Here is a 15,335-nt window from a genome sequence, read left to right on the forward strand (position 1 = left end):
CAAAGATTGTGAACAGACTGGCTTAATCTCAGACTGTTGCCAGGGAGAGGGATGGAGTCAATAACTAGGGAAGGGAGTTTGGAGCAGGGACCGAAAACAATGGCTTCAGCCTTCCCAATATTGGAGGAAATTTCTGTTCATCCAGTAATGAATGTCGGATAGGCAGTCTGATAATTTAGCAACAGGGAAGGAGTCGAAAACTTCTAAAGGTTGGTTGCATGTGAGTTCTCAGTCACACTTCCTGCACTGTGTGCATGTGACACCAACATCCAGGTATTACATGTCCTTGTCTCATTTATACTTGTACCGATAAGATCAAGCCCTTCACCTGCTCCTACATTACAAGTGGGATTTCTCCATATCACCAGAATGTGTGTTCATAAAGCATAACGTACATTTTTAAAAATCATAATCTGTTACTCAATGAATATTGACAACACACAAGCAGTAAAGATCTGGGCTGCGAAATTTGGATCAGTGCCTTACTGAAGCTAAGAGCCCTACTGGGAGTGTACACTGCACTGCCAGCCACTTCAGGTGCAGTCCACGCAGTACACCATCTTGAGAAGGGCACTCGTGCAGGCATCCCCTGCATGCGCATGATATAACACCACACAGTTCAACTGGCTGACGTGATGCCCATTTGCCAAATTTGGACCTTGCAGGTCCATTCAACAAATTTGCACGTTACTCACAAAAGATCAAGTGTTCAGCTGCAAGATGGGCCCTGCACTAGCGTTACTTAAAGGGCCAGGCACCCAAATTGCAAAGTGTCTGAAAGTACTCTGGAGTGTTTTTGGAGGTGTTCTGCTGAGTTCCTGGACTTGACAGGGAGTGTTGCTGCATCATTACAGGGATGGCAGAGGATTAGGTGACCTGTCCACACAAAGGCTGCAACAGGTATGGGGGCAGCAGTGGCAGTGCCTCTGGGTCTGCAGCACAAGAGGAGGAGAGAGGTACAGGCTGAGGAGAGGGCAAACTCTACACAATACACTCTACCATGTTGCAGCCGGACTCCTCCAAACTCCTTGACAGTGAAGGGCGGCTGTCTGGCAGGCCAGCCAATGCACCCAGCATCTTCATGTGCATGCCAATCAGCTTTCACTTGTATGCTGGCCCCATCAAGGTCCTCATCGGAGTCCTCTGCAGCAGAATTTGTCTGCTACGTCGCCCTGGCTCACCACCTGCAGATCCCAACTCTATACCACCTTCTAAGGTATGTGCAGTGCTAGTATCTGAGCTGGTGACTGCAAGTATCAGATCATGTTACCGGGCTCCTCTCCTCCTCTTGGGGCTTCTGTGGCTAAGCAGGCAGCAGTTCTTGGATGTCTGAAAGGGGAAGATCAGAAAGGGATGGTTGGGGTGAGATGGAAAATAAGATGTCCATGGTCACACCACCTGCAGCTTACTCATCATGCCAGATAGTAGGATGAGGGTGAGCTGGGAGTTGTGAAGGGGCATAAGGAAGGAACATACCGTTATCCTCAATGTTTTCAGCAATGCTGGTGCCACAGGCACTGTCGCGGAGAGCCATCTCCTCCGCAGGGCTCAGAAGATGCAGGAGTCCTGTCTTTTGCCATTACTGCTCTGCTCCCTTCTATTGTATTGCCACCTTGTCCTGCAAGAGATGGAACAATGCAAGTGACTGCATAGCACTATGTTTGATTGATGTGCCTGGTACAGCTGAATAGCAGGAGGTATGTGGAAGCAGCAGGAAATGGGTGTGAGGGTGGCCTCATTTGATTATGAGAGGGTGAGGTGGAGTATCTGGATGTTAGGCGTGAGTTCTGAGTGCCAGGGACTGTTTCTGGTTGAATGATGGGAGTGTGAAGCATGGAACAGCGTGAGAGGCTGGTGGAATGGTGGGTAGGAGAGGTCATGTGAAGATGCATTCACTGACCTTGACCACCCACATGAGTTACTGAACTTCCCGTGGCACTGCTGCCAGTTCCTCACGTCCAGGCACTGGGAATTGATCGCCATGGCCAACTGTTCCCAATCCCTTCTGATGGTGGTCCTTGACGGCCTGCTGGCCGCCACCCCCCCACCCACGGAACCATGTCTCTCCTCCTGTCCACTTCCACTATTAAGGCTTCCAGTGTTACATCCATGATCCTAGAGTCCATTCTCAGCACTAGTGTTTACAATTGCATCAATAGTATTCAGCAGCAGCTTCCTGTACTTCAGTGCAGCTTCCCTTTAAGATAGCCAGACTGCCTTTAAGAACAGAAGGCTGGCTACATCATATGCTCACAACAAATGATACCTGGCTCCCTGCTGAACGCAGAGGCTGCCAGCAACATGGCAGACACTCGGCCCCAAGCCACAATCATGTATGTGAGGTGGAAGCACCGTCCCTCCACTGGAACCAGTGCGAGCTGGTTGCAGATCACAATCCCTGCACCTGAGAAACTGCAAACCAATTTTTAGCCCCCTGTGTTTTGCACTAAAAGGATTCTGCTCTCAGAAGCATTGAACTATATGGCATATTAAAGCCTCAAATCCTTCAGAGTTATCAGTGAGTGATTTTAGATACATTCCTTGAAAATGCAGGGAAGTGTGAACATGCACTAGCTAGGACAGGTTTACTTACCACAGCTATGCCTGCTCGTCACTGCACGTATAGTACAGATTACACAGCCACAGCTGTTACAGTAAAGTAGACCAAGGAAGTGATACTCTTCATCAGAAAGAGTAAAGTTGCATGATTCGTGAATGAAAGATGGTCACACTCAAACTGTGGCTGTGGCGAGTGGTTATGGTAAGATCTTCTTGTGATGAGGTTACAGTTACTGAATTTGGAAGAGGAAATGAGAACTGAGTTTCTCCTGTTCCCGACTCTACAAAGACATTTCCTGGCCATCGACATATGTAGAATCAATATATAAATGCAAAATGTTTTGAGTCATAAAAATATGAAATCAAATGCCACAGAATAGCACAACCAGTTAACAGTTAGCAGTAGGAATTGAAAATTCAGCTAATGCATGGTAGATTAGAGTCAGATTACATAATAAGTACATGTCCAATACATGGCATTGCTGTTGCATATTAAAATTCACCCAGTTCACGTGCTAATCCAACTCAGCTGCACAGCTTGAATGGAAACTATTCTATAAACTAGGATGCCTACAGATTACAAAACAAGAGAAATCACTACAATTATACAAAGGAACAAATGGTGCTTTGTAACCCTAAATTACAAGTTCTCATACCATGAGACAGAACCAACACCATACCCACTCAGCATTCCATTCTAGGTTTTTCTATGACATGCAGAGTAAGCATGTTACTGCTATGCACTAATCAGTAAGCAAAACATCATATTTCTGCATCAAAGAAATAGTTTTCGGGCAAATGCTAATGAAATTGTCAGGAAATCTGAGCATTTGACGTCGGCAGAATGGGCACAGTTTCAGGTGCAACTTCTGGGTTGCACCCCGATCGGAAATTCCAGTCCAGGCTGTGGAAGAAACAAGCCTAATGGGCCGAATGGTCTTTTCTTTCTCCCTGCATTTTTAGACAATATGGAAACTGTAAAGAAAACTATTCCAGTTCAGAACACCAGGAGGTGGCACAGCCCACTGGTTCACAACTGCACTATTACAATTGGTACCATGAGGGGGCAAAACATATTTTGCCAGGAGCGGAAAGAAAAATCAAAGTTGTCCTGCATAAACACTTTGGCAGGCGGCTCAACAGTAGTTTCGCCAGAGGCAGTATACACAACAACGCCTTCCCCTTACGTACATTGCGCATTGATCAGAATGCCTGAAAGGGAGTCATCTTATTTAAATTTTAAGTAGAGAATTAGACTTTTTTTAATGAACTGAAAATACTGGCTTCATATTTATACATGTTTTACGCTGACCATCTGCAATAATAATCAGTTTAGTTATCTTTCAGGAAACTATGCTGAAAAGATAATTCAGTGAACGAACAAAATGACAACCACCTAAAACCAAACACAAAAATCCTAACAGTTTGCCAAATCAATCTTTCTTGTAATAAATCACAGATGTAATTCATATTTGAGAACTTGCCAACTGGCCAGCAAGGAACATCTATTGGGAGCAGCAAATAATCAGTGAGCAAAATCCCAAAAAGCAAGGTTGTAACATAAACAACTAAATATAAAAATGCAGAGAAACTTGCTGTAAAAGTTAAATCATTTGTTAAAAATATGAACACAGCACATATTCAAAATATTAGCACAGACTGCAACATTATCCATTAGCATAAAGGAATAAAATGCATACATGGAAGTGAGTTAACCAATGACCAAAAACATTGATGGAGAGGGAAAATAGAATATGAGCACCAACAGAGAATCGGAGAGTAGACTAACAAGACATATAAAAACAGATTTGAAGAGTTTCTACAAATATGTAAAAAGGAAGAGAGTAATGAAAGTAAATGGGGCTCTCTTAGAGGCTGACACAGAAGAAATTATAATGGGGGAGTAAGGATATTACAGAGAGGTTAAACAAATATTTTGTAGCTGTCTTCACAGTAGAAGACACAAATTCATTCCAGAAATAGTGGGGAACTAAGGGACTAATGAGAATGAGGAACTTAAAGTAAAAGCCGACATCTGAGGGTTCTAAAAGAGGTAGCTGCAGAGATACGGATGTACTGGTTGCAATCTTCCAAAACTCCCTAGATTGTGAAGACAGGAAGGTAGAAGATGTATACTGCTATTCAAGAAAGGCAGCAGAGAGAAAACAGGAAACTACAGGCCAGTTAGCCTGACAAAGTTGACGGGAAATTGCTGGAATCCATTATTGAGGAAGTGGCAAAAGAGTACTTAGAAAATCATAATATGGTTAGGCAGAGTCGACATGGTTTTATGAAAGGGAAATCATGTTTGTAAAATGTATTGGAGTTTTGAGGATGTAACTAAGGAGAACCAGTAGATACAGTATATTTGGATTTTCAAAAGGTGCTCTTAGTTTTCAAACAGATTATCAAAAGGGAGTTATGAAACAAATCTAGCAAATCAAAAATGGATTCAAATACTTGGTTAAAAGTAATATTTGCACAATTTTTATAAATAAACATTAATGTTCAAGTGATTTTCCAATGGCCTGTTGAATGTACACATGGAATAGCTGAGCAATACACTTTAGGAAGGTCCTAAGTTCGTTCTCCATGTTACGTTGAGCAACTGATTTCAGTTGGAGCAGTGGTAGGAATGCTACTATTGATGTCAGTGCTCCTGAGTCAGGAAGGGGAAAGTCAGTCAGACTTCCCTCTTCAGAGCACTTTCCAGCAGTGGAAGATGTGGGTGACCAGCAAGGACAGGATTGAGGTCAGTTGTTGCTCCCATTCCAAATAAGGCTCAAACATTAGGGGAGGGGGGAGGGGAGCTGGCAGAAAAAAACTGACAGGAATAAAATGCAATTTCCTGGATGAATTCAAAGTTCTGTCAAATGTTTCTAGATAATGGCATATACTAACTAAAATGTTTCTATGTCTTTACAAATATGTACAAAAATGGGAATAAACATTTCCAAGGAAGTATGTTTGAATTCCATGTGATATATACAGACAGGTAATTGAGAAAAATAACATTCAGACATTACTGGTTAAGATACATAGACCAGGTCAATGGTTTACAGCAACTGAAACCACACTGTGCTGGAATATGTAACGATTTTTGGCAAGAATCCAGTTGCATGATAAAACCTTCCTGTGGCTTAAATCTGGGACAGTTACAACCCCCACATGCTGAGTACACCAAGCCAAATATAGGGAAAGGTAATCAGCCTTCAGTGGATGCAGCCTTTATTGTTTATCTAGAAAACTGCATTTGACAGATTTTGTAGACATCTGCAACACTAAGTGATCATTTCAGGAACAAATCTGCTTAAGTACATGAAGTACTGCTATTATACCAGCCAATTATTGTACATATATAAGGTACAGGAGTACATTAAAATCTGAGTGCGTAATCCTCTATTATACCTACTGATCAATTCTCTTAAACCATTTCAAATTCTTTACAATACATTTGATGTTGCTATAGCAACAAGATTTTCCACCTATTTCTGTTTAGTTCTGCAATTGCCTATTCATTATTGTACCCCCTTTTAGAAAGGGAATATTACAATCAGTGCCTTTTCAAAATTAAACCTTTACAAAGTGCTGTGAACAACATGAACTTTAATTTTTATGTTATTTTTAGAAAAGTAACATAGTCAATTTCTTTACATATTGGAGCAAATGAGTTTAATTTGCACCACTGAAGGAGCTGGCTTTACTGGTTTCAGCCAGCTAAACTATCAGACAACACCATTAACTCAGATAACTTCGCCATTTCAACCCCACACTCTTCTCATGCAGTTGGACTTAAGTTTTCACCTTCTCTAGTTGCACTCATTGTGCAAACAAAAATGGCAAGAAAAAAAATCAAACAGAAGCTAAGCAGAATATTGGTGCAGTTTTGGGATATTGATAAGGTCACATCTCCCCGTGCCACAGGTCAGCCTCTGCAGGATGAGGTCACAGTATCTAGGGATATGGATCAAAGGCGGGTAAATGGAGTTGAGGTACATTTCAGCCACGATCTAACACAGTGGCAGAAGAGCCTTGAGGGGCTGCACGACCTGTTCTTATGACCTGATCTGGCCTGTAATGCCTCCATCAATCAAAAATCCCTTTCACACTCATTGTTTAGATGCTGTAAGTTCAGACTTAAAAGCATATTCACAGTATGAGCATGAATGCAATGGTCTAGCTTCCAAAATAGCTTCAACAGTAACTGACATTGTCAACCAAATGAAATGTAGCTCACAGGACCGTTTAAAAAGCAAAATCATTAAAACACAACAGAGTATCAAAACAAAAGAATTGCTGGAAATACAGAGCAAGCCAGTCAGCAAGTGTAGAGAGAAATGACCACATTAGATCGTAATGCCACCTTTTTTTCCTCTGTGCAGATGCTGAAACACCTGAGTTTATTTACAGTATTTGCAGTTTTTAAAAATCTGTATCTACAGTGCTGCTGCACTTGAATCAGCATTTAATTCACTAAAGATAATAAGTCTGAGAAAAATAATTCTCACAAGTGTAACAGCCTCCATCACTTTATTTGGCTTCAACTTTGCTCATTTAGAGCAACTGTAATAGAGCAGTAAGTGAATTGAACCTTCTGCAAGATACAGCCATTTTTTAAAAACACTTTCAAGTCTGAGTTCTCTCAGGGGAACAGCTCACATGTTAGTACTCCCTTGGTCGCAATGGAAAGATTTCATGCATTTATATTATTTATAAAGAAGAACCGCGATTGGGAACAAAAATGCTCAGTATTTTCACAAAGGTCAAAGCTGTTCTTCCGGCTCTTAAAACATTATAATTTTCCAAAAATATTTTTTTCTGGCTGATTTATTTTCTTAAATTTAACATCCCTTTCCACCTGCTGCAATGCCAGTCTAATTACAACTGCCATTTGTGCACCTTTCTAGGTTTCCTCTCTATTCTTGAACTTATGCTATGTCTGCCTTTGAGTCCATCTCTGCACTTTTTCTCTTTTTTGCACTGTCCATCTGTGTCAATCCTATATATTTTTTCTCAGGATGGATTTCTTTCCACTTTTCAATCTCACTATATGTATTTACTCCATTTTCTTTAACTCATACTTTGATCCAGCCATTAGTCAAAAAAGCAGTACCCCCAAACTTCTATTCAATTTAATTCTTCAATTTTTAACAAAATAATTATATTTATCCTTACAGAAGGCATTTCTTAAAATTCTCATTTGATTTGGTAAAATACAGAGTTAAAAGAATAATTTTTTTAATATAAAGTTTGTAGCTTAGGATAGGTCAAGAATTGGTGTGCAAGCAGCTTTCAGTGTAACTTATTCTTTCCCTATGAGGTCTTTACTATCATGTTAGTTCCTTCAGCTGGGGGAGAGGTGGTCAGAACTGCGGACTTCTCCAGGATCAGTGCCAGCAACACTCACTGTTTCACCAACAGGAAGGAAGCGTGCTTGTACAGGGTGAGCTCGACCGCCAGATTTCACTCAGTAACAGATGGAAAGCTTTACTGTAAAACAGTGCACACTGAGAAAACCTGGCCAGGAGATGACAGAACTCGTCCCAAATGTGGCAGGAAGGCTGAGTAATAGACAGCCCTGGAATTTGAACCTTTGGACATCTAGGTTGGGAAGCCAGTTCTGTAACCATGAGACTGCTGGTCAATCCCTGGATTTTTTTTTTTAACTGTTATGTTCAAATTCTGAATCAAAATTTTTCTAAGAATTGTGACAAAATGTTTGACACCTTTGACAGACTTCTGCACCTAATCAGCACTGATGTCCTGCAATCATTTCTTTGTAAGTAACATCACTAAATTTCAAAGTTTAAGCTCACAGTGACTCTACTAATACAACACATTTTTTAACTGACTTCCAATCTTATTTAATATAAGTTACGCTAATAATATTCATTCATATTTCAAAAGGGTACTTGAAAATTGGTTATGAAACTAGAGGTTCACTTTCCTGATATCTTAGTGGATGAAGACACTACCCTATGTACTCTTAGGTCATATGGAACAGAAGGAGAAGTCATTGGGAGTGCTACAATTGACCTTGGTGCCCCTAGGCTAGAGATGAGAAATTCCTGTTGCTGATCACTATTCAGTGACCCCTGTGTACATAAGTTGGGATCAAAGCTGGGCCTTTTGGTTTTTACAGCTTGATAATACACCTTTAGCTCACTAAGCTATTGTGGGGAAACTGTTTTGTGGGATTTACAGAAAAACACAGGGCAGATGTTTTAATTGGTTCCGTTGAGTAATTATCATTGTTAGCTGGTTATTTTAACCCATCAAGTAGTTTCAGCTTTCCAAATATCCACCTCTTTTCCTCTTGTACAATATCTGCAAAATCAAGTCTCTGCCGTGTGAAGGGAATTTAAGGAATGTACATCATTGAAGAAGAATTAATTTTATTTTCAGAATAAAATGACCACTTTTGTGCTTCTTTAATTGGGTTACACAAATATCACCATCATCCTAAAAAGAAAAAACCCCCAATAGACATTCACCCCAACCAATAAGGTTTTTTTCTGAAAAGTGATAAATGTTTCTTGGAATTCTATTTGCTGATAATGTAAAAATGTGCTGACTATTCTAACACCGATAAACGTCTTTTTTTTGTTGATGTGAATTCTATTTAAAATGTACTTGTGATCTTTTCTTACCTTGTTGGTGAGGGAATGCCACCACATAGCTAGACAGTTTGACTTCGCAGGTTGTGCCACATTCCAAGGGGATTGCAAACGTTCCAAAGTAGTTCAGCATTTCTGTGACAGATGGGAAACGGAAGTGTTGGACTAGGCATTGCCCTTTTTCTGTCACGAGCAGTCGGAGATGCTAAAAAGTTAGAACAAAATTTGTGAATCATGGGGAAATTTTGCTTAGTTTTCATTCCTGGACACTGTCTAGTTTATATACTTTAGCAAATAAAGATAATTCTGCAATATGAATAGGCATAAGAGCAAAAAACATCCTTGATATCTTGTCTGTATTTGCTATTTTTCTTCTGTCCTCTAGTGAAAGTGCTGATTCTTGTTGGGTTACAATTCATGAGCAGCAGACATCTGGAAACTCATCCAAGTAGCAAGTTTTATTATAATATGTCAGCCTAGACAGCCAATGTTATCAAATTAATTTACCATGGATGGCATCTTAGCTATCTGATATGCACAAATACACATTCCAAAAAGGTTACTGGATGGCAATTAGGAGTAGCAACCTCAAGCTTGTCCTTCCCTAGCTAAGAAGCAGAGACCAATCATTGTACCCAAACAGATCAGCTAACCCAGAACAGAGAGTGATCAAAGCTGGAACTTACCAGCCTGTTAAGTCCTGCACCACACCATACTGTGCAGTTACCTACTGAGCCATTGGACGGCGATATAAAGTTTAATTATTTACATAGAAATGCAAAGGAGCTACAACATGGAAACATGCCTTTTGGCCCAACCAGTCCATGTTGGTGTTTACCCGCAACACAAGCAAATAGTCCTAATCATATTTATCTGTTTTGTTTCTGTATCCATTCCTCCCCTTTTCCTTCATCCACCTATCCAATCTAATCTTGTGTTGACTTAGATCCTGTCCCAGCCATGAACCCAATAAAAATGCTTACACTATTTGCCACTGTGTAGTCCTCAGTACACATCCACACTTAATAAAGCCCTGAAATACAATTTCTAGGGCCTCAACAATTTCCTCCCTCATTTCTTTCAGGATCCTAGTTTGTATCCCATTGGGCTCTGGCACCTCGTCATAGAGTCATAACAACACATCACGTCCATCATGGCTCTCTGCAGAGCAATCCAATCAGGCTTATTCCCCAACTCGCTCCCTGCAGCCCTGTAAGTTTAGTTCCCTCAAGTGCCCATTCGATTTCCTTTTCAAATCATTCGTAGTCTCCGCTTCCACCAGCAGCAAGTGCCAGGTCATTACCATTCGCTGCGTAAAAAAGTTCTTCCTCACATCCCGCCTGCATCTCTTGCCCAAAACCTTAAATCTTTGTCCCCTAGTCCTTGTACCATCAGCCAATGGGAGTAGCTTTTCTTTGTCGACCCTATCCAAACCTGTCAGAATCTTGTACACCTCTATCAAATCTCCCCTCCAAGGAGCACCACTCAGCTTTTCCAACCCAACCTTGTAGCTAAAATCCCTCATCCCGGAATCATTCTGGTACATCTCCTCCGCACCTCTCAAGGACCATCACATCCTTCCTAATATGTGGTGATCAGAACTGTACGCAATACGCTAGTTGTGGCCTAACCACTTTGGTTCAGCATAACCTCTCTGCTTTTGTACTCAACACTTCTTTTTATGAAGCCCAAGATCTCATATGCTTTGATAACTACTCTCTCAATATGTCCTACCAACCTTCAAAGATCTATACACATGAAACCCTAGGTCCCTCTGTCCCGGTACACTCTTTAGAACTGTACCATTTAGTCTATATTGCCTCTCCCTATTCCTTTTGCCAAAATCCATCACCTCACACTTATCTGTATTAAATTCTATCTGCCACTTGTCTGCCCATTCTGCTAACCTACCTATGTCATGTTACAGTTGATTGGTATCATCCTCACCCTTTGCCACACCTCCAAGTTTGGTATCATCAGCAAATTTTGAAATTTTAGTCTGTATTCCAATATCTAAGTCACTTATGTACATCAAAAACACAGTGGTCCTAGCAATGAAACTTGGGGAACTCCACTGTCTACCAGCCTCCAATCTGAAAAACAACCATTTACCAGGGCTCATTGTTTTCTGTCCTTAAGACAATTTTTTTCATCCAAACTGACACTGACCCTCAATTTTGGTAACTAGCCTTTTATGTGGTACTGTCAAAGACTTTCCTAAAATCCATGTAGACAACAACCATTGCTTTCCCTTCATCAACCTTCTCTGTTACTTCATCAAAAAAAATTAGATTAATCAAGCATGGTTTGCCTTTTATAAGTCCATGTTGGCCCTCCCTAATTAACTCAAACCTCTCCAAGTGCCTCTTGATTTTTTTCTCTGATTCTAAAACCTTACCCACCACAGATGTTAAACTGACCAGCTTGTAGTTACTAGGAATGTCCTCACAACCTTTCTTGAAAAGGGTGTCAAATTTGCCACCTCCAATCCTCTAGCACCCCTGTATCTCAGGAAGATTGGAAGATTAAGGCAAGCCCTTTCACTATCTCCACTCCCACTTCCTTTAGCAACCTGGGATGCAAGCTATCTGGACCAGGTGACTTGTCCACTCTCAGCATTGCCAGCCTTTCCATTACATCCTGCTTATCAATTTTTCACCTCATCCATTATCTCTACCATCCCCACTTCCACTGATACTTTGTCAGCATCCTCTTCCTGAGGAAACACCGATGCAACGTACTCATTCAGTATTCTAGACTTGCCCTGTGCCTCTAAGCACATATCACCCACATTGTCCCGAATAGGACCCATCTTACCTCTTACTACCCGCTTACTATCTACACGCCGGTAGAAGATTTTTGGGTACACTTTTATGTTAACAGCCATTCTATTCTCATGTTCTCGCTTTGTCAGTCATATTTTCCTCTTCACTTCCTCCCTCAACATATTGTATTTGGCCTGGTTCTCACTTGAAGAATTCACCTGACATGCACCATACTCCATCTTTTTTTGTTCATTCATATTGTCTTCCTTTTGCTCATTATTCATCATTAATTTTCTTTTAATCATCTTGTTCTCAACCATTATGGATTCCAAAGCTCTCTAGATTCAGGAATTGTGTCTTTGAATTGGAATATTGTAAATATTACTCCATTATTTAAGAGAAGTAGGTAACAACAAATCCATCAGTTTATTGTTAGTTGTGAGGAAGTTACTGGAATCTATCATATGCCACAGCATACCTGAGCACTTGGACAAGTACGAGATGATCAAAGTCAGCATGAATTTGTGAAGAGTATTTCTTGCCTGACTATTCTAGTTTGTGAGAATGGGATCTATACTCGGCTGTCAGATGGGATAACGGAATAGAAAGTTATATATTAGAGGTTCTATCCTCATTCCTCTCCTTTTGCTCATTTACATGCTACCCTTGGAGATTATCCATTGACATATGTTTGCTGATGACATACAACTCTTCCTCTTCACTACCAGCATTCCTGTTCCACACAAAATTCTACTCTCGCATCTTTTCCATCCTCAATGATTTCCGTTGGTCCCCTGTTCTCCAATGCATCAAGTTCAGAATCAATTCCCTCATTTATAAATAATTTCATGATCTTTTTTCTTCCCTTACCTCAACTACCTTTTCCAGCCCTATATCCCTGCTTATGTTCCTCAACCCTCCAACTTTGGCCCTTCCATACATCTATGGATAATCTCCACGATCAGAGGCAGAATCTTCAATTATCTTTTTCTGTAAACCTTGCTATTTCTTGTGCCACAAAGAATCTCAACACTTATCTTTTGGACAATGCTTTGATCATCTCTCCTAATGTTTCTCACTGCTCATCATCTATTTCATTAAAGTCACTGTATAAATGCAACTTGTTATCCATTCTCATCTTTTACTTATCCTTTCTATCCATTAAAGCAGTATCGCAAGTGCATCCATCCTTGCTCAGCTTAGAGTGAGAACATTATAATACATGTGCAAGGTAAACTTGACTCTGTATACAAATTTTCATTACCTTGGCTCTCCCTTGATAGTTGAATGTGAGGACATATTCACCCCGCTGTGTTTCACTCTGGCGCACAAGAAACACCCCATGACCCTCGGTTCCTGGAATCTGTACCAGCTGCGCTGCTTTAAATCGAGAGATTGGACCATGAAACCAAGCATAAGATGAGAAGAGCCGGTCCGTCTTGTGGTAGGGCTGCTCTGTTGAGCAACGATGGGCAGCTCCTGACAACACAATTAGAAAGACAAAAATTGCATCCTGTTTTCATAATATTAAACCCTGGGGGTGGGGGGGGGGGGAAAAAGAGGGGGGAATTTTTGTTCATAACTTTAGCAAAAAAGTCATCAACAGGATAACTTTTAGTCCACGTAGCGCATCACTTTTGGCAAATAAAATCTAACTGGACTAATTTATATCAGACGTTTAGCATCTGTTGTAGGGAAGATCTTTGAAATAATTTTCGTGCATGAAAACTTGGAAAAGCATAACTTGTTAAAGGACAATCGACATGAATTCAGGAAAGGGAGGTGATATTTAACAAACCTGCTGGAGCTTTTCAAAGATATGCTAACATGGTGCCCAAGAAGAATGGAGTTAGTATTATATACTTGGGTTCTCCAAAAGATTCCGACAAGATTCCACATCAGCAAGATGCCACAGAACAAGAGATAAACAAGCCATTGAAATTTTAGATTAAAAATGGGAAGCATAGAGTGGCTATAAAATGAGAATTTCACAGGCTGCAAACAGTTTACAACTGGAGTATTCTAATGCAGACCCTTGCTATTTTAATGACTTGGCTGACCCTTTGTGCAGCGCTTCTGGCAGCTTTAAGTGCTATGGATGTTAACTCGCTGGGGCTTTCTTGTAGTTCAGCAGTGCAATGCGCTTAGCGGTTATGACAGGTTCCATCTCTTCAATGTGAGATTGAAACCAGTCTGCTTTCCGCTTCACACAATGTGCGAGAACGCAAAAGTCCGAGTGTATCAAGCCTGTGTCCTCAGTACCTTGCTCTACGGCAGTGAGGCCTGGACAACGTACGTCAGCCAAGAGCGACGTCTCAATTCATTCCATCTTCGTTGCCTCCGGAAAATCCTTGGCATCAGGTGGCAGGACCGTATCTCCAACACTGAAGTCCTCGAGGCGGCCAACATCCCCAGCATATACACCCTACTAAGCCAGCGGCGTCTGAGATGGCTTGGCCATGTGAGCCGCATGGAAGATGGCAAAATCCCCAAGGACACATTGTACAGCGAGCTCGTCACTGGTACCAGACCCACCGGCCGTCCATGGCTCCGCTTTCAAAACGCGACATGAAGTCCTGTGACATTGATCACAAGTCGTGGGAGTCAGTTGCCAGCGATTGCCAGAGCTGGCGGGCAACCATAAAGGCGGGGCTAAAGTGTGGCGAGTCGAAGAGACTTAGCAGTTGGCAGGAAAAAAGACAGAAGCGCAAGGAGAGAGCCAACTGTGCAACAGCCCCGACAACCAATTTTATCTGCAGCACCTGTGGAAGAGTCTGTCACTCTAGAATTGGACTTTATAGCCACTCCAGGCGCTGCTGCACAAACCACTGACCACCTCCAGGCGCTTACCCATTGTCTCTCGAGACAAGGAGGCCAAAGAAAGAAAGACAGAAAGGCTGACCCTACATTAAACATAACCTCAAAGTTTGCAGATAGGAGGGACAAAACAGGAGGAACAGTAAATAATGAGAACAATTTGACGTATTCAGATCCAGGCCAGTTGGTGACAAGTTGCAATTCATTTATGGATAAAAACACAATTATTAATAATGGGAACAAGGAGCTAAAGAGGGACGATGTGTTAAGTAGAACATTGGCGTAGCTTACAAAAGTTAAAATAGATACACCGATGAAACCATCAGATCAGTTAAGTAAGGAAATTAAGATAATGGGTTGCATTAGCGGAGGATAGAAAATCTATATTTTTAAAAAAGTTATATTGTTGCAGTACAAGGCCTTGTTCAGAAACCATTTTAGGCTCCAGTTTGGACCAACTGATCACAGAAAGGATATTGCTGCCTTCCAAATGGTGCAGAGATGAGAGACACTGCTAATTTCAGGTGTCTGGAATTTGAGTTAGGAGGAAATGCTAAGTTGTACTTATTTTCTTTGA

The 15,335-nt window shown here is 41.2% G+C and overlaps 1 protein-coding gene across 7 annotated transcripts in view; it reads right to left on the reverse strand.

The window, feature by feature from the left end:
* sh2b3 (SH2B adaptor protein 3) overlaps positions 1-15,335 on the reverse strand; it is a 286,946-nt gene that overhangs the window by 121,866 nt on the left and 149,745 nt on the right. For 6 of the 7 annotated variants that reach the window (XM_068054957.1, XM_068054951.1, XM_068054954.1 and 3 more), the window contains exons 6-7: positions 13,206-13,420; positions 9,210-9,381 (exon numbers count right to left, since the gene is read on the reverse strand). In XM_068054957.1, the coding sequence (XP_067911058.1) occupies positions 9,210-9,381; positions 13,206-13,420 (387 nt within the window). Of the gene's footprint in view, positions 1-1,481; positions 1,619-9,209; positions 9,382-13,205; positions 13,421-15,335 lie in introns of those variants that run through there. The other variant, XM_068054955.1, reaches the window with a different exon arrangement.

Source organism: Heterodontus francisci, chromosome 23, assembly GCF_036365525.1.
Source record: "Heterodontus francisci isolate sHetFra1 chromosome 23, sHetFra1.hap1, whole genome shotgun sequence".
Classification (NCBI taxonomy): Eukaryota; Metazoa; Chordata; class Chondrichthyes; order Heterodontiformes; family Heterodontidae; genus Heterodontus; species Heterodontus francisci.